Source organism: Theobroma cacao, chromosome 5 (assembly GCF_000208745.1).
Source record: "Theobroma cacao cultivar B97-61/B2 chromosome 5, Criollo_cocoa_genome_V2, whole genome shotgun sequence".
NCBI classification, from domain to species: domain Eukaryota; kingdom Viridiplantae; phylum Streptophyta; class Magnoliopsida; order Malvales; family Malvaceae; genus Theobroma; species Theobroma cacao.
This window is the reverse complement of record NC_030854.1, coordinates 2,559,659-2,587,116: the sequence shown is the minus strand read 5'-3', so window position 1 is coordinate 2,587,116 and position 27,458 is coordinate 2,559,659. Positions and strand designations below refer to the sequence as shown.

General features: G+C 35.3%; 6 protein-coding genes across 6 annotated transcripts; 4 read left to right on the top strand and 2 right to left on the bottom strand.

Moving 5' to 3' along the window:
* Window positions 279–2,914, top strand: LOC18597907 (probable beta-1,4-xylosyltransferase IRX9). The gene is made up of 3 exons (XM_007027202.2): window positions 279–1,179; window positions 1,509–1,755; window positions 2,557–2,914. Exons 1-3 carry the CDS (start codon window positions 503–505, stop codon window positions 2,731–2,733), a joined length of 1,101 nt encoding a protein of 366 aa, XP_007027264.2. The 5' UTR covers window positions 279–502; the 3' UTR covers window positions 2,734–2,914.
* On the top strand, window positions 6,101–9,997 carry LOC18597906 (protein IQ-DOMAIN 1). The gene is made up of 6 exons (XM_007027201.2): window positions 6,101–6,265; window positions 6,861–6,960; window positions 7,049–7,369; window positions 7,584–7,805; window positions 8,127–8,246; window positions 8,870–9,997. The coding sequence occupies exons 2-6, from the start codon at window positions 6,886–6,888 to the stop codon at window positions 9,566–9,568; spliced, it is 1,437 nt and encodes a 478-aa protein (XP_007027263.2). The 5' UTR covers window positions 6,101–6,265; window positions 6,861–6,885; the 3' UTR covers window positions 9,569–9,997.
* On the top strand, window positions 10,931–12,486 carry LOC18597905 (mitochondrial import inner membrane translocase subunit TIM14-1). The gene is made up of 3 exons (XM_007027200.2): window positions 10,931–11,111; window positions 11,233–11,411; window positions 11,997–12,486. The coding sequence occupies exons 1-3, from the start codon at window positions 11,073–11,075 to the stop codon at window positions 12,151–12,153; spliced, it is 375 nt and encodes a 124-aa protein (XP_007027262.2). The 5' UTR covers window positions 10,931–11,072; the 3' UTR covers window positions 12,154–12,486.
* On the bottom strand, window positions 14,196–17,721 carry LOC18597904. Its single transcript, XM_018122252.1, has 6 exons — window positions 16,938–17,721; window positions 16,547–16,738; window positions 16,212–16,451; window positions 15,778–15,995; window positions 15,141–15,395; window positions 14,196–14,698 (listed from the first exon to the last, which is right to left on the bottom strand). Exons 1-6 carry the CDS (start codon window positions 17,365–17,367, stop codon window positions 14,429–14,431), a joined length of 1,605 nt encoding a protein of 534 aa, XP_017977741.1. The 5' UTR covers window positions 17,368–17,721; the 3' UTR covers window positions 14,196–14,428.
* Window positions 20,046–24,212, top strand: LOC18597903 (ribonuclease P protein subunit p29). The gene is made up of 9 exons (XM_007027195.2): window positions 20,046–20,346; window positions 20,639–20,850; window positions 20,938–20,973; window positions 21,066–21,142; window positions 21,219–21,484; window positions 22,040–22,108; window positions 22,205–22,263; window positions 22,901–23,002; window positions 23,673–24,212. Exons 2-9 carry the CDS (start codon window positions 20,643–20,645, stop codon window positions 23,768–23,770), a joined length of 915 nt encoding a protein of 304 aa, XP_007027257.2. The 5' UTR covers window positions 20,046–20,346; window positions 20,639–20,642; the 3' UTR covers window positions 23,771–24,212.
* LOC18597902 lies at window positions 24,757–26,061 on the bottom strand. The gene has a single exon (XM_007027194.2). It carries the CDS (start codon window positions 25,779–25,781, stop codon window positions 24,837–24,839), a length of 945 nt encoding a protein of 314 aa, XP_007027256.2. The 5' UTR covers window positions 25,782–26,061; the 3' UTR covers window positions 24,757–24,836.

Genomic DNA, 27,458 nt, shown 5'->3' with positions numbered 1-27,458 from the left:
AACAAGGCGCGTTTGGTCAACTCCAGGTATTAGAAAAACGAATCCTGACAGCAGGGAGAAGAGGGTATAAATTGTTTTTTCAAAATCTTTAGTTGATGGGTTCCATCTCAACAACTATTTGGTGCAGATAGCAACTCAAGCCCTCGTACATGTTTCTTTTTCCGTGTTTCTTTTACTTCAAGGGACAACTAAGTGAAGCAATGCCTCATCAATTGAACAAACCCCAAACGAACACAATATACATTGAGTTTGCCAGTGCCAATCACAAACCATCAGCTCCTACCTTACATTAAAAAAAAAAAAACAAGAAAAAAAAAAGAAAATACCACTCCTAGCTATAACCTCCACAACATTCAAATATAAAAAGATACCTGATTAATCATAGTCTTCTAAATCCCCCTCTACTCTATGATAACAACAATACTTTCAACTGATTCAGTGGAGGTGACCAAATTTTCCACCTTAAAATTCCATTTCCACTGATTTTTTGGCAAGTTAGAAGATGGGGTCTGTGGAGAGATCAAAGAAGAAAGTACAGTTATGGAAGAAAGCTATTGTGCACTTCTCTTTATGTTTTGTCATGGGGTTTTTCACAGGCTTTGCTCCAACAGGGAAGGATTCAATTTTTTCTAGCCGTGTTGCTACAGAGAATAAATCACAGATTTCGCCGCAGCCTGTCCAAACGTTGAACCAATCAGCAACAGCAGTACATAGCAGTAATGTTAGCAGAAGTTTGAGAGCAGAAACTCCGGTGCCAGTTCCAGCAAAGTCCAAGGAACTAGAAAGTCCAAAACAAGTGGATACTCATGAAGTCATCAAGCTGCCAGCTAGAAGACTCATAATTGTTGTTACACCAACAAGCACGAAAGATCAGTTTCAAGGGGTGTTTTTGAGGAGGCTAGCGAACACTATAAAGCTGGTTCCTCAACCATTGTTGTGGATTGTCGTGGAAGGGAAATCTAATTCGAATGAGGTATCCGAAATACTTAGGAAAACAGGTATTATGTATAGGCATTTAGTGTTCAAGGAGAACTTTACAGACCCTGAAGCAGAGCTGAATCACCAGCGAAATGTGGCACTGAAGCACATTGAGCACCACAAGCTGAGCGGAATTGTTCATTTCGCCGGACTTTCCAATGTTTATGATCTTGATTTCTTCAAAGAGCTTAGACAAATTGAGTATGTACCCTCATCATATTCTTTCTCCTATTATATTTCTTATGATATAAGTTTCAAACTACCTGCATAATTATGCCCTTGTAGGGTATATAAAATAAAAAATTTAAAAGAGAAACTAGGACATGAGAATATAATGCGCTGGCTGGTGGGTGGAAGTTTCAAAGCTTCATTCTTTTAGGGCAATGAAGATTAATTTAACAAATGAAAGAAGAGTATATGTCAGTATAAAGATACTGGGAAAAGATAGTGTCAACCAAACCCTTTGGTAAGCTGTAGAAAAGAGTGAGTAACTATGTATTTAACCTATATACATTTTGGCCAATGTACAGGGTGTTTGGAACTTGGCCAATGGCCTTGCTGTCAGCAAACAAGAGGAAAGTTGTAATAGAAGGACCAGTATGCGATTCCTCTCAAGTGATAGGATGGCATCTAAGGAAGATGAACAACCAAACAGATGCAGAAACAGATGCAGAGTCCAAACCTCCTATTCATATATCAAGTTTTGCATTTAACAGTTCAATCCTTTGGGACCCTGAGAGATGGGGTCGCCCCACATCTGTTCAAGGCACTTCACAGGTAAGCAAATATTCTCTAAGCCAAGCATTAGATAGTTAAAAATGGTTTTCTTTTTCTGTTCATGCTGCATTTCATCACAACAATGAAGCTCCCATTTTAGAAGTCTGTACTATCAAGAATCACATGTACAATGAAAGAATGCATAATGGATTTAGCCCAGTAAAAACTCGTTGACATGAGACTAGGCCTAAACTCAAATATTTAGGATTTTTCACCCACTGTCCATCAGTTTGGTAATAAATGGTCTTTAAACATACTGATTGATGCAACTAACCAAAATTTATACCATCTTACAATAAAAAAAAGGATATGGTTTGCATATGAAGCTAATAATCATGATTCCATGAATGAAGCTGGGTCCCATTTAAATTAGGTTCCGAGAATTTTCACCAGGAAAATAAATGGTTCAGTAGGGGTTCGACCAACTTCCATTTCTTTATAAAAAAAAACAGCAGCATACTGCATGCCTTGATACATATTAGGTAAAGGGTTAATTTATAACATGTTGCTGTTGCTTTGATCAGTCCCCCCCACTCTAAAAACTGAAGTGAAAGCATAACAAAATAATGGGCACTTTGAAGTTTTTATATTATTCAAAAGTTGAGCTAGAAAGGGCAAAGATCAGCCTTTCTCTTGTGGGTTCTGACATCTTCAAGTGCTGCACGTATGATTTAAAAAATATTAGTTTATAATTAGCTTTGCAAGCAATACCAACAGCACGGATGACTTAACACTTCGTGTCTGCATCTGCCAGAACTTTTATTGAGAAGGCTTTTGTTTTATCTCGTGTTTGCTTTCCAGAATTCACTCAAATTTGTGAAACAAGTTGTTCTAGAAGATGAGACCAAGTTAAAGGGTATCCCACCAGAAGAGTGCTCCAAAATCATGCTTTGGCGTCTTCGTTTTCCCATTGGAGTAGTGCCAATAGACCTTGTCAAAACAGCCTCATTGCTGGATGTTACTGTTACTCAAAGATAAAGGAGGAAAACATATGATGCAGAGAGATTTCATTTGGTGGACAAAAATATATGATAATGAAGAGCATAGTCTCAATTTTTTTTCCCATTTATCATGTAATTTTTTTAATTGTTACACATTTTACAAATTTTTTTGTTCCTCTTTACAGTCTCAACATGATAGGGCACACCATCTTTTTCTTGCCAGTTGCAACATCAAATCCAAAAAACCATCCCCCAAATGTTTGCCTCACTTCTATAAAAAACAGCAAATAATCCTTGCCAAGGAACAAATACTACCAAAAGTTGAAAACTCCCAGTCCCACCTGATGATTATAGGATGGAAGATCTTGAAATGAAAATTCTATTGATTTAAAGTAAAGAAAAACCCACCAACCTTGGCAAGTGGTTATACCAAACCATTTGATTAGAAAGTAATCAAAGAACATTTTGGAGAAATTAATATCATATTGCTTCATCTCTCTTGGTTAGGAGAAATAGTTCTCAAAACTGTTCACAATTTCTGTTCTTTTTTTGTTTGTCCTTTCTTCCAATGCCTGCATGCATTTATCTTTGCAAAAGTTTTTGGTTGAATAAAAAAACCTGCCTGGACCGCCATGGGATGATCAATTATGGGCCATAGGGGGCAAAGAAATGTCAACAGTCTTTCATTAGCTGCAGCCTGATGCAGTTTCCCACATCTTTCAACAGGCGGCCTATCTCTGTCTGGGCTGATTTCTGGACCATCACCAGTCACTTATTTACCACCCTCTTTCTTTAACATATACGTTTGAATGAATTGGACAACTTGGAGATACAGACTGCTTTGGGAAACAAACTTATCAGTCAATTTCTAGCAAATTGGAACCCATGGCTATATAAATCACTCTCTTCCCATTAACATATATATGGGAAAACATCATTTGCATGTATAAAATTAGAAGAAGCTAGCATGCATATGATTCCTATCAAAGCATCTCAACAAATAAAATCATCAAGCATGGCTATAAGATAAAAAAGTTTTATCTAGTGTTATATAATTCTAAGAATAATGAACTTCTTCTGGTACTAAAAAATATGAATTATACAAAATTTTACCTATTCCGTGCATGAAAAAAAAGAGGTTTTTTATTTTCCAATGTTAAAAAAGAAAAAAAAAACATAGGTTATAAATTTATAATATCCTTTGTAAAGCATGAACGTCCATATATGTGATGATGCATAAATATTTTTGAGAAAAAAATGAATAAGTTACTGGATCAACTCTATATGAGGGTATTACTTCTACAAAAAAAAAATCTATAGGAGGGTACTAAGCTTAATACGAGTGCATGTGATATCTAATTTCGACTTATAGATAGATTTTTCCCTTTTCATTTTAAGAAATTGAATTAAATTAAGAGTTAATTTACAAATTATTTATTTTTTATTAAAAAAAATAAAGATTCAAATTCAACTTTTTAAATAAGAAAAGATATATTAATTATTAAGTCAAAGGGTACGACTTCTTATCATTTTACTAATACTCAAGTGAACTAGTATTATTTTTTTTACATTAATTTTAACCGAATAATTTTTTAGAATATAATATTATTTATTTTAATTTATCAAAATTTCTAATAAACCCAAAAAAAAAAAAACTATTAATACCATCACCTGCTTGCAACTTTGTTGTCGGTTCCATTATTCACCTTGTCAAAGAACTTAGCTTTTTTATTTATTTTTTGGACTAAATTCCTAATTACTAAAAAATCAACATCAAAGGAAGAAATGTTGCAATGTGCATCCACGTCTTATATTAGTAGGCTCCTTGACGTGACAAGTTGTAGGGTTGTTAGTAACAAACTTGGTCCTACAATTTAATACTACTTCTTATCTTAACCGAAATACTCAATTATAAACGGTTTGAGCCCATAAATTAGGACATAATCAATGCCTTTTAGAGTTGGATTATGCCTTAGAAGTGAAAAGGAAGAACAAATTATTTATCGATTAGTTTTATAATTTGCTTGTATTAGACAATGCTTAAGTTAATAACCTACCCCTTGGATCGAGATAAAGGACTATTATCGATGTTGTATTATGTTGTGATTATGTTACCATATGCGATTACAACATTGTTTTTTATTTAATTTTTCTATCAAATTTAAAAATATTATCGATAATATTTAAGATAGTTATTCACAAGATAAATTATAAACGATTACTCTATTCATTATTTGTTGTAATAGTTTAAAAACTTCATCAAATAATATTTAACATAATAATACACGAGATAAATCTAATCTATTCACCATTTTCCCACTTCCTCTTTTGCCAAAATTACTTATGGAAATTAAAATATGACAATTAGTCCATCAAATTGTACTATCAAACCATACATGTGAGCCAAAAGATATATCTATATATATTATTCATTATCCACTCGCATGAAAAACTGGTCAGATGTTATTTAGTACTGTAGCACATGAGTCCAAGAATTATAGAATAGTATATAGCTTTAAACAAAATTAATTAAAGGTGTTGAAATAATTTTAATATCATAATGTGGCACGTAAATTGTAGCAGTAGTTCATCAATCATGTTTCTGCTCGTAAGGAGTGTCAAAACCTTTCTTTTATTTGCCTAGAAAAAGTTAAAACTTGTGGCGGTGTCTACCGACAACATGCCACACAGCCTTTGCTCTGCCGTCTCCATTATGCTACTCTTCTTTTCATTTAACATGTTGCAAATTACATCACTACTTTAACATACAAAGTAAAAAAAATTTTGCATGCGGTTATTTAATCTCTGCATTTAGGATAAAATTTCTTTAAAAACTTGCACTTATGTTTAGTATTTTATAAAGAAATTAAATGGACCCTACATGGCAAAGAGTATCGAAATAAAAGGGAGCATGGAATAAATCGGTTAAGTGTAAGACAAGGAAGACACATCTTTGATATATTCTTAATGACATTTTGCAGTAATATACCCTCAAAAAAGAAGTTGCGGTTAGCCTTGGTATAACTTGTTTGTTCATACCCATGCTACATTTTTGTTTTGGGAAGTAGTACTAAGTAAAGTAACCCCAAAAAAAAAAAAAGAAGGTTTTAGTTACCATCAGACATGTTGGAAGTTTTACAGTTGAGTTTCAGTTTTAACTGCTCTGCTACTGAACTGAAGTGCCATTGAAATTTGAAGATGACAGAACAAGAGGGTGCTTTTTTAACTGTATTAGTTACCAACATTTGGGAAAGAAAAACATTGGTGGGATAGGTTTTTTCAACCGATCAGACAAGGAGGAGGCGATCTGTTAAATTAAGTGGGACCCAAGTTTGCCCAACCCAAGAAGTGGGGTCACACTTAGCAAAAAAACAGCTGTTTTTCTTCCTTCATATTCTCTCTAAAATCTTCTTGTCAAGATCTGTTCTTCCCCTCTATATCACAAGGAGGCAGCCTAAAGGAGGTGTGACCCTTTCAAAGTTTTCTGATCTTTTTTGTTTGTCTTGAGAACAGAAAAGAAAGGAAGAGGACCCTTGAAGCTCTTTGAGATCTGGGCATTACAATCTCAGGTACTTTTGCTACTTTTTGTTCCATGGACCCCCATTTAAAGATGCATTCTTCAGCTTCTTTTTGTTTGAAATTTTTGTAGCTTGGTATTGCTAATTGTCCTTCAAAATCTGGGTAGTTTAAATACATTTGAAGACTTTTGGGTTTTGCCTGGTTGAGGAGAAAATCTAGGAAAGGAAGAAAATTTGAAATTTTTATAGCTAAAGTTGTTATTGTACAGTTCCCTTCCCTGGGGTAAAAAGCCATTTACTTTAACTTGCTTAGTCATCTTTGAATTGAAAATGAAGAAGGTAAAAACTTGTTTAGATTGTGGTAACAGATATACATGATAGATCATGGGATTTTTTGCTTAAAACTCCCATTTTTCTTCCTAATTTGCACTATTAATATTTAATGCCCTCATGGTTTTCCCTGTCTGTCTTTTGGTATTTCTGTTATTACCATTTATTAGCTATCTGCTTCCTTGAATATTTGTTTGAGATTGTCATTTTTAAAATCCTTATATTTTACACTGCGAAATCATATCTCATTTCTAGTCTATTCCAAATGCATTTTAAAAAGGGCTATTTTTTTTTTTTTTTGTTTTGGCTCTTAAAGGATTATACTGAGGAATGATAAGAAGATGGGGAGGAAAGGAAAATGGTTATCTTCTCTAAAGAAAGCCTTCAGCCCAGAGTCCAAGGCAAAGAGAAACCAGGTTTGGAGAGGTCCCATTCAGCTAAAAATTGCTTGTAGTTTATTGTTATCAATGAGTTTCTAATATTCTTGTTTGCTACGTATTTCAGAAATCAAAAGCACAGTTTTCGGAGAAGCAGGTGCATTTGGGACCCAGTGGTTCTGATGCAGCCACTTTAGAAGCTGTCAAGTTGTCCCCTCCTCCTCAGCCGGAGGAGGTGAAATTAACTGAAGCTGAGGCTGAACAGAGCAGGCAGACTTACCCTGTGGCAGTTGCCACTGCTGCTGATGATGCTGTTGCTCCTGCTGTTCCAGCACAGGCTGCTGTCGAGGTTGTTCGGCGACAACTTAATACAGGTGCCAGGTTTGCTGGAAAATCTGAGGAGGAAGCCGCGGCAATCAAAATACAAACAGCTTTCCGAGGTTACCTGGTATGTGCTGCAATTTTAATAGTTACTTTTTCCTTCTGAGGCTGTTTGCTTGATCATTTATTATTAGAAATTCTATCGGATATAATTAACATTATCAATCAATTCCAGCTAATTTTTACTTAATCCCACTCATCCCGCAGCAAACATTCTCAGATTCTCAGCCACAACTGAAATTTATGTAGTGAATTTGCTGCTCATGATTTCTTCTTTTCAGGCAAAAAGGGCATTGCGTGCTTTAAGAGGACTGGTCAGGCTGAAATCATTGATGGAAGGTCCTGTGGTCAAACGGCAAGCAGCCAGTACCCTTCGCTGCATGCAAACTCTTTCGCGTGTGCAGTGTCAGATTCGTACTAGGAGAATCAGGATGACAGAAGAAAATCAGGCTCTTCAGAGGCAACTCTTGCAGAAACATGCAAAAGATCTTGTGAACTTGCAGGTAAATTCCCTTTCTCTCCGAGTTGGACTGCTGCGGAGTGGGTTCAATTCTTTCTACAAGCTCTGGTTTTTCCTACCTATAACTAGAATCATCTTTATATTACAAACAAATAGGATAATTGATTTATGTATTATATACAGCATACAAGGGGATTTTAGAGTAATTTCTGTCACTGCAGTCAAGCTCAGTTCCCTAAATGACTACGTATATATCTTCATCTCGATTAGAAAAGTGCCCTCCATCAGTGGAAAACCATTCTATCATGTTGGTTTTCCATAATGGATCCCTCCTGCTGACTATAGGTTCTGAATGTTTAAACAGATGGGGGAAGAGTGGGATGACAGCCTGCAGTCTAAGGAACAACTTGAGGCAAGCTTACTGAGCAAGCATGAGGCAGCTATGAGAAGAGAAAGGGCCATGGCGTATTCATTTACTCATCAGGTAACCCGATTCTCAAATTTTATATATGCTGTTGGAATTCATGAAGAGCATCAGATATTTAATCTTCCCTCTGTGTGTTTATATGTACAAGTGAGAGATTTAATAACATGGTCAAGTGACATGAATGAATGAAGCATAACTAAATTACTTAAAAAAAAGTTATCCTCCATAGCTTTGACGAGGCAGGAAGTAGCAGTAGATAACGATTAGATTGAGTTTAGCATTACTTTAAATTATCATACTGCCAAATAGTTTAGCATAAATTAGTTCCTCACCTGTCAGGTCAACTTATGTAGATATTAGCTGAGAGTAAATCCAAAATACTAACCAGTTGATAATGATTAGATTGAAAAACAATGATTTCCATCATTCACTATTTGATCTCATCGAAGGGAAATGTTTTCAAGTCTGAGAAAGAGTTTCGTCCTTCTAAGCTATATATGCTGGATCACTTGACAAATGTTTAACCGTATTCCATCTTTTTACCTAGCTCATCCAAATGCTTAATAAACATGAGTCTTATTAAAGGTAGGAGTACGATCAGGCAAGAAGTTCTTTGGCATTCAAATACCTGAAGCAAACTCAGTTCTGTGTCTGACACCTGCACATAATCCCTTTTGCAGCAAACCTGGAAGAATTCTTCAAGATCTATGAGTCCATTATTCATGGATCCAAACAATCCCTCATGGGGTTGGAGCTGGCTGGAACGATGGATGGCAGCCCGGCCATGGGAAGGTCGTGGCATGACAGAAAAAGAACAGAGCAATGACCAGTCATCTGTAAAGAGTGCACGCAGCAACTTTGGCGGAGAAATCAGCAAATCTTATGCTCGCTACCAACTCAATTTGGATAAGCAATCCCCGAAGGCCAGCCAAAAGCCAAGCCAAACTTCAAGCCTCCAATCTCCTTCAACTCCTAAGCAAGCGTCCATTCCTGCCCGAAAGCTGAAGTCAGCAAGCCCTAGGAGCAGTGTGGTTGGTCCAGATGATGACACAAGAAGCATGATCAGTGTGCAGTCAGAGCGAAACCGGAGACACAGCATTGCAGGCTCCTCAGTGCGTGATGATGAGAGCCTGGCGAGCTCCCCATCACTTCCAAGTTACATGGTACCAACTGAGTCCGCAAGAGCTAAGACCAGGTTGCAAAGCCCCTTGGGACTAGAAGCAAATGGCACACCAGAAAAGGAACCAATCGCATCTGCCAAGAAACGGCTGTCTTATCCGCCTTCACCAGCCAGGCCTAGGCGGCACTCCGGCCCTCCAAAAGTGGACAGCAGCATTACCAAGACAGAAGTTGCTGTGGTGAATGGAGGGGGCAGTTAGCTATTCCTAATCAAAAAGAGATGGAGCAAAGCATCATATTGCTGTGGACAACTCCAAATGAGCAACAACCAAACAACAAAAAAGAAATGAAAAGGACAGAGAAACTACATTCATTTGATTTCTGAATCTTCTACAGTTAAGCTTTTCAATTCATTGTCCGGAGAGTGTAGTCATTGGGGTAGAATTGGTTACTCGGATCAGCTCTGTTATCTGAATTATTCTTCTCATACATCCTTTGCTTATTTATTTATTTTATGTTTATGCCTTTTTCTCCCCCTTATCATCGTTCAGGTGGCGGAATGATATTTGTGATTGAGAGCAAATTATGCCCAAATTCAGTTCATTAAAATTTCTCGTGTTGCTTGTATCGATTTGTATAAATAAATTATACGTACTTCTTTGTTCTTGTTTATTTGGCCCTTGGGATTACACTGATTGCCCTTTTTAACTTCATTTTCTTTTCATTTTTTATGAGATTTATCTGGTGATGATGGGTGTTCATTCATTGGATCAAATTTAATTGGACAACTGTCAAAACTTTGATCATCGCAGAGATTTGGGTCAATTTTAAAGCTATATCCCAGATTTTGTGGCATTGAAATTTAATTAGTAGCAGTGAAAGAAAGCCAATTGAAAGGAAAGAAAAATGGAAAATTTCTTTGATTTATGAACATCATTTACATATAAAAATTTTCTAAAAAAAAATCAAAGAAATTAGTTCCTAAATGGCATAGAAAATGGTAGGTTTTTTTTATAATATTTCAAAAATTCATAAATTATTTAAAAATTTTAAATAAGATTTTATTTTTCTATTTTAATTAATTTTTGTACTTTTATTTAGACTCAATGACTTTTATGACTAATTACTGTCAATTAAAATTACTTGTCATTTTATGATCACATGATGTTAATATTACACTAATAAATAATCACCATATCATATTATGTCACATGATCATATGATCCTATTATGTCACTATATCATATTATCATTTATTGTCACCTATCATCATTTCGCATATTAGCATTACATGACATAAAATTATTTTTTGTTAATAATAAATAATCAATTCATAATTATAAAAGATTCTTTAACTTAAAATAAAATATAAAAATATCATTGAAAATAATAAAAGATTAAAAATTTATTCAATTTTTTTGAATAATTTAAAATTTGTTAAGTATTATTCTTTTTTTGTTTAATTTTAATTTTTAAAAATATTAAGAGAAATAAAAATATTCGGCATTTCGCTGTAGACTTCATTTTCTTGAGGTTTCCAGGACATTGTTGAAAAAAGTTTATATATTGTCGCCGAATATAACAAAAATAAAAATCCTAAATAAGAAATATTTTCTTGAGAAACACTTAGAAGGCGGGGCGGGCGAGAAAGTCGGTCGGGCAAGTTGTATTAAAATCGGGTCTTTTCCATATTAATCGGGAAAAAGAAAATTACCTAAAACCCCACCGCAGCAAAACCCTAAACCTCAAAGATTTAGAAACAGAATGCAAAAATCCAGAGACCTCTCAGACGCATCAGAGATGGTGAGTCCCTTAAATGATTCTTTTCTTTATCAAACTTTTTCCACCATGTTGAAAACTATTGATATTTACATATTCAAATGGTATTTTCATTTTGGTTATTAAATTGGGATTTTGATTTTAGGTTGCTCCGTTGATAGCCGGACTCGCGGTGGCAGCGGCTGCTTATGCGGGTAGATACAGTGTTCAAGCTTGGCAGGCGTTTAAGGCAAGGCCACCGACGGCTAGAATAAGAAGATTTTATGAAGGTGGGTTTCAGCCTATTATGACTAAGAGAGAAGCCGCTCTGATTCTTGGTGTAAGGTAAATTTTACATCTTTCGCTAAAAGATAACCCTTCTTTTTCATTGTCCAAATATCTGCTTTATGTCATGAAATCGTTTCAATGAAGTTTGAAATGGTTTTTAATGAATTGGGTTTGTATAATATTGTGGTGATTCGCTCAATGGAATGAATTCTATGTCCGGAATTAAAGTTGAGGATGGAGAATTTCAGTACTATTTGATTGAGGTAGTTTCAAGGGATGATGCTTAATCACTCATGGTCTTTGCAGTTGAGCTGAGGTTACTTTAAGATTGGGGATAGGGGATTGTTTAGAAATTAATCTCTAATTTCAGGTTCAAGCTTGTTGTTTGAGACTTTGAATTATTTGATGAGCAAAGGCAGTTAATGATTTGGCTTGTCTTTTCCCCTGGGCCCTATGTCTCAAACTGCAGATTTTGCTTCTGAATAGTGTCTAGCCATGGGTCATTGTACTCTTGTTCTTTAAATGTATTTACTTTAGTCCTTCTCTGGTCATTGCACTCTTCTTGGAAACAATTTCATTTGCACCATGTTCTTCCATAAGCTCCTGCCTAAAATTTTATATAAATATATTGTTTCCAAACAGAGAAAGTACTCCAGCAGAAAAGATTAGGGAAGCACATAGGAGGGTGATGGTAGCGAACCATCCAGATGCTGGTGGAAGCCATTACCTTGCATCAAAGATCAATGAAGCGAAAGATATGATGCTTGGGAAAGCCAAGGGTGGTAGCTCTGCTTTTTGAAGGAGACATTGTCATCACATGTCCAGATTGTCCACTTTGTGCAAAAAATTTATCATCCCAATACACTAGAGCGAAATAAGAGAGAAGGGTGTCTGTTCAAATCATTCTTTGGGACCCAATAGTTGTTAGACTATTTGGGAAAACTATTGATTTTTGTATGAATTTGTTGAAATTGGAGTTCATACTTATTCTAGTTTGACATGGATGCTTGGAAGAATAACAAGATACGATGGTTGTAATGGTTTTACTCTGTTCCAAACGCCAGTTCTTTCTATATGTATAATGGAGTGGACAATATGATTTGTTGATTGTAGTGGTAACACTTAGTTTCAAGCTCCAAATTTTGAGTCTTACATCCAAGAAGAAAAAGATAATTCTAAGCATTCCGTTAAAACTACTCAGAGGAGAAAGCTCTCAGTAAATATAGGATTGACTGAAAAATATATACAAACATTTTGAGCACGGAATCAATCACTCTTGTCTTCTGGGTTCTTTTTTAACTGCCAAGGCTGGTCTTTCGTTAGATTTTCATCAATTTCAACTGGTATGGCCCCCTTTCGAGGAATTGATAGATCTAATGTTGAGAGCACATGCAGCTTGACGCTACGATGCGCATTCACTCACGCCCAGAAGATGAGGTGAACATGCCTTTGGAACTGGAAGCACAGGTGTGCACAGGAAGCTTGTCCCTCCAGGAATTATTCTGAACATGTCGGTATAAGAAGAAAACCTTTGTCAGCTACTTGCTATATCCCACAATACTGTCTTTTGGTCCTACCTTACTACTACTAGAGATAAAAGAGTGCTAGTGATAAAAAAAAGAAAAAATTATGAGAAATGATTTTTTTTAATAAAAATATTTTAAAAGTAACTATTAAAATAAATTTAACTGTTTTTAGTCATATTTAATTTTGACTTGATGAAAATATCCTTTAAACTATTTCAAATAAATTAAACCATTCATCATAATTTTTTCCTATTTTTCTCCATTTGTGCTTCAGATTTCTCCCTCACCATTCCAATCTCTCAAATTTTATCGATTTCTCTGTTCGGTATTCGTCTACCATGCTTCCGATTTCTCTTTCTTACGCTTTCAAGACACCAAATAATAGTTTTGACGTGCTTGGGTGGATGACTGTTTGAAAATTTTGATTTTTAGGTATTTTAGATAAAACTAAAACAGTAGAAATAATATGAAATAGTTTTTAATTGAAACAATTCGAAACCTAAATATTAATAAACTTAAAATTTTAAAATTTATAAATCTAGGTTTTTAAAGAATTTTTTTTTTTTTTTAGTCAAAGTAAGTGTTTTAGATAAGAAAATATTTGTATTTTGATTTATGAAAACATATTAGAAACACTTTAATCTGTGCTAAATTATCAAAAAAAAAGTTGAGAGGATTTGAAGTTTCACAGGTTTTTGTACATGACGTGTAACACGCTAACCATGACTTATCACAGGTTTTTGTACATGACGTGTCACACGCTAACCATGGCTTGTCACAAGTTTTTGTACATGACATGTAACACGCTAACTATAGCTTGTCACAGGTTTTTGTACATGATGTGTCACACGCTAACCATGACTTGTCACAGATTTTTGTACATGACGTGTCATAAATTTTTGTACACGATGTGTAACACGCTAACCATGACTTGTCACAGATTTTTATACATAACGTATCACATGTTTTTGTACATGACATGTCACACGCTAACTATAATTTGTCACAAGTTTTTGTATATAATGTGTCACAGATTTTTGTACATGACGTGTAACATGCTAACCATAACTTGTTACAAATTTTTATACATTATGTGTTACATTATAACGTGTAACTTTATTAAGAATAATTTTATCTAATTTAATTAAAAATAATTAAAATTATAAAAAAAATTATTTTAAAAAATATCTTATCTTTAAAGATTATTTTTTAAAATACCTCTTAAAAAAGATCCGAGGTACCCTGATTTAAGTCATGAATTCGATATTGAATATTGAATATTGATTACCTACTCCTCAAGCAAAGACAATGGGGAAATGCCAAAAGAATTGTTTATACTTATTGATTCTAGTGTGTAAGGTAAATTACTAAGATCATGCCTCCTTGCCTTTTAACATCTCACCTCTAAAGTACGTTGACTTCTAGCCTGACCTCTCAAGTACTTGTAACAGAAAATTTTGAGACATCTAAAGTGCTCCTACGAGCTATGAGGAGCAATCTGTGGTATTTACACAAAAATTTGGAAAATTCAGGGGAAAAATTGTAAATCTATGGTGATGTATCATTTTTGGTAGAATCAGTAGCTGATGATTGCTCTTCCATATCTCCTTCAGAGAGAATTTCACCTTTGTCTGTTACTGGGTCAAGAGGTCCTTGAGGACTTCCCAAGAGAGTAGAGAGTATCTGCCGATGGCATTCATCACAGAAATAGAAAAAGGAAAAATGGCCTTCATTTGGGAGCTTATGCATGATGGCCCCGGGTAGAACCCGGCTTATATAATTCATCATTGCTGGTGGAACAGCTTTGTCATCCATCCCCTGTACAGAAATTGATCAATAAACAGATGTTAAACCAATAAGAGAACTTATATTAAGTTGTCTTTTGTTGGCTCAAGAGTCTAAATATCAGTGACACTTCAAACTAGAAATGCATGCATAAGTCACTGGCAGAGTCAATCTAAACAAAAAATAGTGACCAACTGAATTCAAAACACTTGGAGATACTCTTAAATGATTATTATATCACATATCAAAGGCTGACCAGAAAAAGATCTATGGATCCTGATATATGTCATATTGCACTATAATCTCTTCAGTCCACAACAATAGAGAAAAATATCATGTTCCTCACACTTAATTTTTAAGAGATTAAAAAGCACGCCAAATTGAGGTGATAGATTGCCAAAGATCTTCCAAGTTATATGGGAATGAACTCTCAGATATGCTATGCAGGGAAACCAAGAGGAAAAAGTATGCAAACCTGCCATATATGTATTGGTCCCAGAAATCCTGCCAATTCACATTCTGCTTGACTGTACAGGGACCTGAGCCAAGGGAAAATTCCACTTCTGTAACACCTCCTCTGCACCTGAAGATCTGCCAAACTAAAACCCCAGTTTGAAACCTGTAGGACAGCTTCCTCAATGAATGGTTTTGCATTTCCCTGACGAATTGACTCCTCCACATCTCTATGCCAGAAGACTTCAAATGTTTGTCCTTCAGTCAGAACCGTGTCCTGCACACAAAAAGATTATGTACTGCAAAGCCTTCTGGTTTTCAACACTACGAATTAACATAACAAAAAATTTCTGCACTTCCAGACCTGGAACAAACTCCATAGGGTAAAATAGTTCACCCAACAGGGGGCATCATTTCATGCATTAATCCTTGTTCTATTTCTTAGTCCCATGACCACAAGCACTTCAATGTATTTGTAACCGAAAGAGATTATCAAAGTATGTTATGAAACCCCAATAAAGTGGAAGTGTGCTCTTTTAAACATAAAAAGCCCTTTAAACTAGCACCTATCCACCCTAGCTCAAAATCGTCTAAAATGAAAGGTAAGGTATGGACACATATGAGATTTGAGAAATTATTGAAGATAAGAGTAGACTCACCCTCCTTCCAAGGGACAAAGACATCCACTTCTCAATTCGGCCATGCTTGCCAGATAGGAAACTCCGGCGGTAAAAGAAGGACAGCAGTTTTGGCAATCGTCGAGCTAAATAATACATTAACTTCCTTCTTGGTAACCACTCTCCCCAAATACTTCTCATTTCTTCCTTAGTCAGGCTAGGTTCGTATGGATTGATCATTGGAGCAACCATTGCAGCACCTGCAGATTTAGCCCAGATACATCACAATAAGGTCTTGCATTGTTTGTAATTGCCTTTGCTAAGAAAATTTACACCACTATCAAATTGTTAGGATATGGTATTATCTTGATAAGTTCAAGAATCCGTTATGAAACCAAATAATTTCAAGGGCTTCTAAGTAACATTATGCTTATCATGTCAAGTATCAAAATAGTAAATTTACAACCACTTCACACCTGAAATTCTGTGAGGAACATATCTGAGTGCAGCCCAAGCATGCATACTTCCACTTGAGAGGCCCAACACCCAGAACTTATCATTGACACCAACAGCATCAGCTAGATGAAGCATATCAAATGCTGATGAGTTCAGATTCCTACTAGGATGAGGATCACTCTCCCCAAAGCCAGGAAGATCATATGTCACCAATCGAACACCAAACTCTTCAAGTAGTGATGTCTTGACTCCCGGTATAACTGTCCAAAAAAAAACATTAACAAGTCCACCAATTCTGATTAAGAATATGCATAAGAACCCCATGCATATACAACTTTTAGTGTTTGTATCTTACCGGCAAGTCGGGATGAAAGAAATGGATGTGGAGCAATTAGAGAAAATCTAGCTTTATCAGCTGGAACACCGATTTCACGATAAGCCAAGTGTCTGCCATCTGGAAGCTGGATTCGACTCGCATTTGGAGGATGAGCACGCACTTTCTTCACTGGCGGTACCAATTCATCATGTCCACTATTTAACTTCAGAGCTGCAAATTTTTAAACAAAATAATAGTATCAACAAACAAAAATATCTTCCAAAATTATACGAATTTACAATCAAATATTTGAATTTCATCAATACCATCCTGAAATTGTGTGAATCTAACGTTCCAGATTTTCACTAACCAACCACAATAAATCCAACTCAAATGATAATGTAATAAATACTAGGAAACGATTTCGTACCTGAAAGTGCAAGGATGAAAACGAAGAAGATAACAGGCCAAGCATGAATTGGATCACGATCCTCAGGCAAGAACTCGTTCAAGAATCTCAACCGACCGGAGACCTTAGCCACCGGTCCACCAAGCTTCTGAACTAGAAACGAATCTTCAGTTACTACTGTTTGCTGCACAATGCCTATGCATCCTCTCCCAAGTTCTAGAAGCATCTCGCACCACGATTTCATAAATCCCGTCACCTGTTCCTTCAAACTCTCCTGCGGTTCCGTTTCATGATCACTCTCCACGACCTCCGCCGCCGCGGCCGATTTCGCCTCATTGAACGGCGGTAACGACGAGACCCCGATCATATCCCCGGTGTATATCATCCCCGTGTCTTCCACTAAACTCGCCAGCTCCTCCTGCCACGTGTTCACTCCTCTAACTTCCGCCATTTTGTGAAAAAGATAATTCTCTCTCTTTCAATCAATCATCAATCTATAGAGAGAGAGCCGCTTCGCTTTAACCAGAAGCCTCTCCAGTAATCATGAAGCCTTTTTATAATAGTTTTTAATATCAAATAAACAATGTCAAATCAAAGAAAAAAACAGAACTGCAACCGAAGCCTTTACAAGCGTGACGATGAAGCTTTCATTTCTTTAATTAAACAAAAACCCTAACCGAACCGAGCACCACTAAAACCGAATCAAAATCTCCTTAAAAATAAATAAAGTTCAAAAAGTTTCTACTCCCTCTCTGAAGAGTATCCATCTTTCACTTTCCGACACATCAGAAACGGTTGGCTCTGATTATAATCTGACCTAATTTCTTCAATTCTTTTTAAATGAATGTGAGTCGTTAATAAAATCCACAAGGGATGTTCTGATATTGAATACCGACCGTTGATTAGAGGATTGACGGTGACGATTATCCACGTTAGACAGCGCTGTGCCGTGAGCTTAACGGCTTGTTACCAGGTGGGACCCGTGAGTGTCGGCTGCTATATGTGCTATTCGCACCTGCTATTGCCGGTGTCAGGGTGAGAGCAGGATTAAGGAGTGACGTGGAATTCGGTGCATGTGACCTGGGAATGTTCGTGTCAACCTATTTCTTTTCTGCGGATTTTTTCTTTTTATTTTTTAAAACGAGCTTTTGATAAGGTTTGTGATAAAGAGCTGGTCTTCGACGAGTCTACTCCGTTGATTTTGATTACATATGATGTCGAACTTTCTTCAATCTAAATCGACGGTGATGGAAAAGGTGGAAATGTGGTCGTGTGACGACGATGATGACTGATTTGGTTTGGGGGTTATGGTCGTAATTGAACAGTAAAAAGTAAAAGGTAAAAGTAATGACGACGGAGATAAAGATGGGTCGTTGATGAAACTTTTGGTAATTGAACGATAAGGACATAAATTTCTAAATTCTTCGATAACGAACAATTTGTTCTTTTACCTTTTTTTAACTTTCTCTTTCTGGTCCCTCCATCTCTTTATATTGATAATTTAAAAAATATTTGGGATTATTTTAACATAAATTTTTTTATCAAATGGTGGTTTTTTAGATAGTTAAATCCCAATCCTTATATAATTGAGTGAATTAAATTTTTAAATCAATATAGTCTGACCTTGAAGCATCAACATGTGACAAAATTTCAACAAGATAAAAATTTGAGGGTGATGTTATGATTTTTAGTTAAAGAATAAGTGATTTATTTGTAAAATTATGTTCAATGTATATGTGTGTCATGTTTACTCTTTTTCAATCTAAATTCTAAGTTTTTTTTCTTGTAATGTTTTAAAAAAATTTTAAATAATTTTTTATTGAGTTCAATTAAATCATTATATTTTTATTTTAAATCAAATATATTTTTATAATACATAGTTTATTGATTATTATTAGTCAAAATGTTACTTATTATTTTATACTCATATGATTTTATATGACATTGATATGATTTTAAAGAGTGAAAATGCTTTATGACCATGTCATAGTGCCATATAAGCATGTAATGTTATCTTCCACTATAGCATGTTAAAATGCTACGTTTGCATCATATAATATAAAATAATAAATAGTATTTTGATTAATTATAGTTAGTCAATTATTATTTATAATAATTTATTTGATGTAAAATTAAAATATAAAATCTTGATTAAACGCAATAAATGAATAATTTTTTAATTTTTTCTTAAATAATTCAATTTCTTAAATATTATATTCTCTTATTGAGTGTATATGATTGTAAACTATATAATGATGATGATCACGACAACAATGAAGAAGAATAGTGATCGTATCTCTCTTGCAAATATATATGTTTTTAAAGTTTAAAATCAAAATCTTACAGATTAAAAATTTTAAGTTCTTAAATATTGCTATGTTTTAATTTAAAACAAATTAAAACATTCTATACAGTGTCAATTATAAGTGCCAATTAATATTTGAATTATTAGTTGAGTAGGCTAAGCTATTTAGCACCCAATTAATATTTTCATTTAGATTTTTGGGTTATGGATTTTTTTGGAGTGATTTTCTAGTTTTTTCATGAGTTTCAATGGTTGGAAATAGATGAATGTTGATATTTTTATGTATCTTGGTAAAATTTTTTTTGAAAATGGATTATGGTAGAAAATATTTTTTATAAGCGATCAAGATAATAAAAAATATTTGTTAATTTATAAAAATAAAAAAAATATTATATTTTTAGTTAAATGTTATTTATAGAAAAAATTCTTCAAACAAGTTAATTTTAGATTATCAAATAATTTTTTAATTTTAATTTATTATTTATTGACTTAACAAATTAATCAATATAACAATATAATAAGAAATAAATAAATGTAAGATATATGACACAATTGATGAATTTTAATATTTTTTTATGTTATTAAAGAAAAGTTTAAAAATAGGTCATGATGGAAAAAATTTTTTATAAATTGATTCAAATAACAAAAAATATTTTTGATAATTTAACTAAACAATAAAAAATATTAAAATTTTTAATAAAATATTTTACATAAAAATTATTTTTTAACAAATTATTTTACTATTACCATACAACTTGGAACTTAAAAATGGTTTTAATGAATTGGATTTGTATAATTCTTTTCGTTATCCATCTGACCTAGTCCAAGTCTAGGAGATGGAAGAACAGCCCAAACCCGGCGGGGTTCTGGCCCAATCCGACCTGATACGAGCGCTTTGGATTTTTGAAAATCAGGGTCGGGTGCAGATAAGTTATGATCGGGGCGGAGGCGGGGTGCCAATCCCCTACTCGAGTCTCCTCTAAAATTCTTTCATGGCTGGCTGGATCTTACTGCCAGTGACGGCAAGAAATAGTTTGCCCTGAGGGTTCTTAGAAAAAGAAAAAGGGTTTCTTTCAGACTATTGCCTGAGCCTTTGTTTTGCCTTCAGTAGAAAATTGCTATCAGGTTTGTTTTATTAAACTCTTTTTCAGGATCTCACAATTGCTGCATTAGCTAGGTGAATACTCCTCTATAAAATTGTGGATTGGGTGTTCGCTTAATTGCCCCAGAACCGATTACTATACTTTTAGGCCTCCCTTTGGTAGGAAAACGGCTTTTATTAGTGCTTCTTTTCTGGTATTTGGATATCAAAAGTAAGCATGGTCAACTAAAAGTCCACTTCCCTATTCTTGGAAGTAGTATTTGGATTATAACTTGATTTCTCGCTAATTCATTTCCAACTTCTAAATTGGCTTAGACCAATGGCTACAAGCACAGGTCCTCAAGATCAAAGAAAACGCACTCTAGAAGCATTAGAGCGAAGGTTCGCCGTTGCGAAAGCGGAGCTTCATCAACAACAGAAGAACAAAAAGACATCTGTTGAGGAAGATGGAAAAGAAACTCTTAGCATTGATTCGTCTATTGCCAATGCATCCATTGCTTCTTCCTCCAATTCATCATCAAAGAAAGGTTCTCCAATTTTCTCTGATCTTTCTAGGTTCTTTTTTTGGTTTTTTTTTTTTGGCTGATTTATGTTCCATTATGTCTTATATTTAGGAAATTTCTCCTTCTCGGGTCCGTCCACTTCACAAGGTAGTTATTTATATTGTTGATTGTGAACACTTCATTATGTTATATTGTACATCTTGGCTTTGATATGAGATGGATTTTAATTTTATATATAGACGTCAAAGAAAATGGTCAGGCGTATTCCCGGCTCTTGGAACCTATACATCAAAGTTTGCTACCAGCTAATTCTAAGGTAATTTTTCACTCTTTGAAATATTGCACTAAAGACTTGAGAGGACTGATGTAATCTTAACATCTTTTTGTTATAGTTTTCCAACAATAAGGGAAGTGTGGCTGATAAGATTTTGCATGAGCTTCTTCAAAGTGGGGATTCAGCACGGAAATATATGCAAGGATCTAGAAGCATCAAAATTGACAATTGGATCCTTCTTGATAATTACGTACAAGGCCGAGTTATGTCTACCGGCTCTCACATCAGGGCTTTGAAGAAACACTCTAAGCGGTCTAGAAAACACATGTCTATGAAGCAGCTTAAGAAATCTGGAGCATTTGAGTTGCCTCAAGCCATTCAAAAGTGAGTATTCTATCAGGTATCTGATTGATGCTTTTTTCCCCTTTTTCTTATGTTGTTGGAGTATTGTATTTCTTTGTGTTGCATGTCCGTTGGTATTCGGTATGAGGTGTAAGTGTGGAACTCTGGCTGTGATCTTTCCATTTTCACATCCTTTTTGTTAAATTAATATTTTTAGACTTGGACTAGTTATTTTCTACAAAGAGTGAGGATATTAGGAACTGTTTATATATGTGCGCTGTGTGTGTGGAAACTAGAAGTAGATTATTTTTCATATTGTATAGCAATGAATACTTTTCAGTTTGCTCCAAAACTGAGAGAAGAGTAGTGATACAACAGCAGATCTCCTGTTGAATGTTGAAATGGAAAGAAACTGAGATTGCAACAAATGGATTATAGATAGTAGTTCTTTGTGAATGCTATATGTTCTGTCTCCTCTATTTATTTTCTTATTCTTTTTGAAGGTGGAGTGTGCTGTAGTGATGTTGTTCAACACTTCTATTTCTCTGCTTGAAAAATATCTATTTTGAAATCTATTGGTCTGTCTTTGATCTACAGGTTTGATACATTTAAACCAATGCATGAAATGTGGAAAGGCTACATGGATCAACTTCTTAAAACTACCGGGTGAGATGTAATCTTCACTTAATGATGCTGGTTTTTCAGTCATGTGGAGGTTGTGGGTAATGCTTTTTTCTATAACCATTGCTCTCTTAATTGCAGGAAAAACCAGTTGGCTCAATGTCTTCTTGGTGCAGATCTGCATGGTGCTTTTATTCTAGGTTAGGCTACTTATTACCAGAGCAATACTTCACATTAGTAGTGCACCTTTATCTTTCTGTGAGAATACAAAATTCATTCATGCTTTACCCACTTGAAGCAACATATATGGCAATTTAATGGGAATAGTAAAGTATTTGAATGAATAATCAAGTTTCTTTCAGGGGATCTACATATTTCGTATTGTTATGAAGAACTTATTGAACTTTTCTTTTTTAAGTAGAATGATTCTGGGGAGTACAAAAGCTGACTTTAGTTGAGAAAACCCGTAGGTAGCCATTGCAAGTTCCTCTATAAGTATCCTTTTATCAATTCCTTGCTCTCAACTTGCCTGAAATCAATGCAAAGGGCAATTTATAGTCGTCAAGTCCTTGTCTTTTCTTTTCCTTCAACATTGACGTTTTTATATCTTCCTTCCCTTCTGTTTTGTTGAACGCTTTGCTCTAAATGAGTGATGAAAGAAAGCTATTTACATGATTTTTGGGTCTAGACCATGAGCATACATGGGCTTAAATGATACAGTAATTACTAATTAGAACAAATTGATTTTATCTGCAAACAGTGTGCCAATAGTCTTTGATTTTGCGTAATATAATTTATTCAGTATTTATTGTAATATTTCTCTCTATTTTCTGACAGTTGCCGAGTGCAAGATAACTAGTTTCACTGGAGTGAGTGGTATTATGATTCGTGAGACTGCAGAAACATTTGGTCTAATTACCCAAGATGATCAATTCCGAGGTAATTCAGGCACCATTTTAAAAGCTGTACTATTTCTAATGTTGCTAAGTATATATTATTTTTGTCGAGTATTGATTCTATTTTTGTACTCGGAGTTGCATGTATTCTATGGTAGTATATCTTTCTGTAAAGAAACACAAAGTAGAAAGCTCTACAGCTTAGAAAACAAACATCCTTGGAACAATTACATACGTGTCTCTTTCCCATTTGTTCCCTGTTCTTTATATACAGAGAGAGAGATAGGGGGAGGGAGGATATCTTTCCTTGTTCACTTGTAGTAAGCGTTCAGAGCATCTATGCTTTTTGGCAGGGTTAAAATATGTGTAGAAGTTACATCCATTCAATCTTAACAGAGGAAAGGAGACAGAAGGAACAGTTGGAAATATCACTATTAGTATGTGTTTTTTGATAATTTACCGAGATCACATCCATGCCAGGGTTTAAACTGAGTGGTCCTTGAGAATTGCATTAACACTTTTATGCTTAATAGATGGTATTTATGCTTCTTGGTCAAGACTTGAATGCTTATAGCAACTTTCTGAGGTTGAAGCCATCTTATAAAATTGCTTATAGTTATTTTTGTTTAGTTAATTTATGATATCCCATCTATTGCCCGTATACTGTATGTGCAAATAACAATGATTTAACCATTCAGTTCTGTGCTTTGCAGTTGTGCCCAAAAAGGTATCTGTCTTCATATTCCAAGTTGATTGCTGGAGAATTATCTTACAAGGGGACAAACTCACTTCAAGAAACTTGGGCTTGTGATGTTGATGTTAAACATCCCATTCGAGGTGTTCCTTTTCATTCGCATCGGACATAGGAGAAGGTCATGGAAATTTTGTAGCATTTTTTGTCAAAAGAAGAGAATATGTGTTTCTTCCAGATAGGTCATCCTATGAATATGGTTGAAAGCCCATATTTCATCATTTTCAAACCTAATGAAACATCCAGCATTATGGTCATGAAAAAAGTTTGAAGCTGTACAGAGAAAGGGGGGAATTCTTCTTATTATTAGTACATATTGTTTCTGGATTTAGTGCTTTTGGTACTAAGGAAACCGAAAACTAGATGCTATAAGTAATTTCCGGGCAACTTAAAGTTGTACTGCACCTTTCTCCACTTTTCCGTAGGATAATCAAATATAGAAGATATTTCAATAAAATCGTTATTTGGCATAGCCTTCTTTTAGGTGAGCCTTTCAGTTTCACCACTAGCTGGTATTTTAGTACTAAGGTTGTTCATGTCTCTTTTTCTATGGTGCAGCTTTCTCTCTCTCTCTCTCTCTCTCCTCCCTTAGTTTTTGGGACTGAAACAAGCTTACGGAAGGGGGCCGCTTTCCTTTTCTCTTTTGTTTGTGTTTTAGTGTGTCAGCATGCATGAAGGGAAGGGTTTTGAGTTGAAAAGCTGACATGCTAAATAAAAGGGCGTAAGGAAAAGGGGTAGTGGTTCCTTTTTCCGTTCATTTTGGTCTTTGTTCTCTGGGTTAATAATTTCAGGATTTTACCTAGCCCATCTTCAACAAAACAGCCATGTGATGGGTGAATCTGATCCATGATCGGAGCTTCAACCTTCCTATTACGGTGAGATGATTCTGCATATGTTTAGTAAATAGGTTGTATTCACCCTGGTACCATAACATTTGCAAGTTTGCAACCATGGTAGCGTACATGAAGGAGTATAAAACTTATAAGCACAGGCAACTCAAGAGTGATGAGCTTAATGGCCAAAACGAGATTGATGAGAATTTAAGAGTTATCTTAATTATGTATTCCCACTCCGCAAATTGGATTGTTTTAAAAGAAAAGCAGAGAGATTTAGCGTTACGCACTGGCTACATTTTGTGACCTTTGGCCTTATATATAACGACAAAGCATGGAAGCACAGCTCTTGCATTCAAAACAATGACTTCTTCCGAGCCTTCCAATTGATCCCTAGACAAACTTACCACAGAATCAAAGCCACCCTCTTGTCCATCCACGAGTCCATGTCCACGATATCGAGCAACTCTTCCTGCAATTACTCTGCACACAACAATGGCTTTCCTAGCACAAATTTTATCAACAACACAGTCAGTCACAACTTTTCTATGTGCTTGTCGGCTGTTGTTACTCAACACGACTGATTCTTCACCTTCTGATAAGCTAGAACCAACCATTTTGCAAACTCCACAGCATTCCCTATGGCAAATGCTTGAGAAGTCATTATTTCCTAATGAACAAGTCACGATGGCACCATGGAACCTTAGGAGTTCATTGCCATCAACTGCCAATCTCTCCATCATCCTAGTCTCACTGGCAGAAACGTTTGTAGACTTTGATTTCACTATCTCCCTATATTCTTCAAACTTGTTAAGAGCATCTACACTATGATTGATTTTCAATACTTTCTCAATTTTGAGGCCTATTTTATTGTCCCACCCTGACCTGAAGATGGTTTCCACAACACCATATGAAGACTCTTTTTCGACAAGGTTTGAGACCACATAAGAAGCTCCGCCACTCCTTGACGTGGGAAGAGTGGAAGGAGAGGATCCCATGTTCATGTTGAAAGCAACTGAAGTTCTGGAAAGAGAAGAATTGGCTCCCAAATCATTTTGGTTGGTGGATTTTGATGGCTGTTTATTTTCACGGCGAGATTTTTTTCTTTGTGAGGATGTAGTCTTTGATTTAGGTCTGAAACACTTAATGGTAGCATTGGGATGGCATACCAGCGCAGCCATAGAAGCTGCCATTAGGCATCTTTCAACCATTTCCTTTTTCCCTTCTAAGAACGCCATCTTTTGCCACTGCGAAGTCTACTCAAAGGCAAGCACCAGCACCAGCACCAGCACCAGAGAATTTTTCTTATTGCCTCCAAAAATTTTGCCTAAACTTCAATGCAAACTTATGCCAAATTCCTTTAACGAGATAAAATGGCTTAAATTTCGCTTGGCAGTTTTATAGTTTTACCATATCTTATCTCCAAAGTCAACATCAACCCTGATTGAGCCTTTTAACTCTATCAAAATACAGTTGTCCCCAAGTTTCAGGACTCTCACGAAGTGTTCAACGCGAAGAGCAAGCTTGGACACACAATTATGTATAAATATAGATCATATGTATGTAAAATTTAATGGTGAATCTCACAAATGACATTGATGAAGATAATTTCGGAATAATTAATAACATTGAATGCCTGTCGTACTAGTACACAAGAGAGAAACAATGTTGTTTTCATAATATTGAATGAATAATTGAACGAATAATATGTGCACGTTTGAATGTTTAAATGTGTTGAATATTTGCCGATGGAGCTTTTGATTGACACGCTCCAAGTTTATCTGCCAGAAATTGCATTAGGCTATTTGTGTTTGGAAAATGGTGAATCCCTTTTTGAGTCAGATCAGGTTGCTTTCAGGTTCAGGCTCTCCTTTGGATCCAATCTTCTTTATGTGATAGCGATGTGTCTTCTGAAGAATCAGTCCTAAAATAATTTAGCTGTTCTAATTATTTTGGTAGGGCATGTTTGATTAATGTTTTCTCATTGAGGTTAGCCTAATAATCTTCCATTTCCACCCTTTTTTAAGCTTCTAGCCAATGGAAAACATGGTCCTGGGATCAAAAACAACAGTCAGGCCTATACTATGTACTGGCATCCTTACATTTGAAACTAGCAGGATGCTTTTACATTTTCTTGCCCATTTTGTCCAATACTAGTAAAAGAATCAAGTTGCCAGGTTTCTCACCTTTTATCAGAGTCTTTACACCCATGCTGAGCAATTATTTGCCTGAAGATTTTAGGAGGTAGAAATTGGGCTACTCCTTGAGTATTGCCCTTGGACCCTACGCATGCCTTGGTATACACTATTTGATTATAAACAGGATTGATGATGAGCAATTGCTTCTCTAGCAGCTTTCCTCCAGAAATATCAACAGTGTATGATGAAATATAATTGGAGATCATAAAATGAATTGTTGATTTTAACAAAGAAAGAAAGCACTATATCATTATAGTGGCACTAACAAAATGGGAAAGGAAAAGGAGGAGGGTGAAAGCTATGTGTAATGAACTTGACGGGGCCCCAAGGCCACAACTTAACTTCTATGGAAAGATAAGGCTAACTTTTTAATGTCTTTCGGTGTTGTGGACAAAGAGAAAGCATGTGTTGTCAATAACTCATTGGAAGGTTGTTAAACTTTCAAAAAAATAAGTGAAGAAAAATGAAGGAGAGTAGAGAGAATGATCAAGAGNTTGTCAGAATATCTGCTAGCTGTTCAGAAGAATTGCAGTGATACACAGCAATTTCTTTTTCTTTGATGGCATCTCGAATGGCATGATATTTCACCATTATGTGTTTTGTTCTCCCATGATGCACTGGATTGTTGGCAATATCAATTGCAGATTGATTGTCAATCCAGAGAGTTGTTTCTTCTCTTTGCTTAAATCCAATATCTTTAAGCATTTTTCTCAACCA

What these genes read in the sequence shown, in the direction of transcription:
- LOC18597907 (XM_007027202.2), top strand. Translation starts at nt 503, where the DNA reads ATGGGGTCTGTGGAGAGATCAAAGAAGAAAGTACAGTTATGGAAGAAA. An exon ending in AAAGAGCTTAGACAAATTGA is followed by an intron (nt 1,180 to 1,508) that starts GTATGTACCCTC and finishes GCCAATGTACAG; the next exon opens with GGTGTTTGGAACTTGGCCAA. An exon ending in CTGTTCAAGGCACTTCACAG is followed by an intron (nt 1,756 to 2,556) that starts GTAAGCAAATAT and finishes TTTGCTTTCCAG; the next exon opens with AATTCACTCAAATTTGTGAA.
- LOC18597906 (XM_007027201.2), top strand. Translation starts at nt 6,886, where the DNA reads ATGGGGAGGAAAGGAAAATGGTTATCTTCTCTAAAGAAAGCCTTCAGC. An exon ending in CCAAGGCAAAGAGAAACCAG is followed by an intron (nt 6,961 to 7,048) that starts GTTTGGAGAGGT and finishes TACGTATTTCAG; the next exon opens with AAATCAAAAGCACAGTTTTC. An exon ending in CGTATTCATTTACTCATCAG is followed by an intron (nt 8,247 to 8,869) that starts GTAACCCGATTC and finishes TCCCTTTTGCAG; the next exon opens with CAAACCTGGAAGAATTCTTC.
- LOC18597905 (XM_007027200.2), top strand. Translation starts at nt 11,073, where the DNA reads ATGCAAAAATCCAGAGACCTCTCAGACGCATCAGAGATG. An exon ending in TCTCAGACGCATCAGAGATG is followed by an intron (nt 11,112 to 11,232) that starts GTGAGTCCCTTA and finishes TTTTGATTTTAG; the next exon opens with GTTGCTCCGTTGATAGCCGG. An exon ending in GCTCTGATTCTTGGTGTAAG is followed by an intron (nt 11,412 to 11,996) that starts GTAAATTTTACA and finishes GTTTCCAAACAG; the next exon opens with AGAAAGTACTCCAGCAGAAA.
- LOC18597904 (XM_018122252.1), bottom strand. Translation starts at nt 17,367, where the DNA reads ATGGCGGAAGTTAGAGGAGTGAACACGTGGCAGGAGGAGCTGGCGAGT. An exon ending in CTTTGTCCCTTGGAAGGAGG is followed by an intron (nt 15,396 to 15,777) that starts GTGAGTCTACTC and finishes TTTTGTGTGCAG; the next exon opens with GACACGGTTCTGACTGAAGG. An exon ending in GACCAATACATATATGGCAG is followed by an intron (nt 14,699 to 15,140) that starts GTTTGCATACTT and finishes ATTTCTGTACAG; the next exon opens with GGGATGGATGACAAAGCTGT.
- LOC18597903 (XM_007027195.2), top strand. Translation starts at nt 20,643, where the DNA reads ATGGCTACAAGCACAGGTCCTCAAGATCAAAGAAAACGCACTCTAGAA. An exon ending in TGCTACCAGCTAATTCTAAG is followed by an intron (nt 21,143 to 21,218) that starts GTAATTTTTCAC and finishes TTTTTGTTATAG; the next exon opens with TTTTCCAACAATAAGGGAAG. An exon ending in TTGCCTCAAGCCATTCAAAA is followed by an intron (nt 21,485 to 22,039) that starts GTGAGTATTCTA and finishes TTTGATCTACAG; the next exon opens with GTTTGATACATTTAAACCAA.
- LOC18597902 (XM_007027194.2), bottom strand. Translation starts at nt 25,781, where the DNA reads ATGGCGTTCTTAGAAGGGAAAAAGGAAATGGTTGAAAGATGCCTAATG.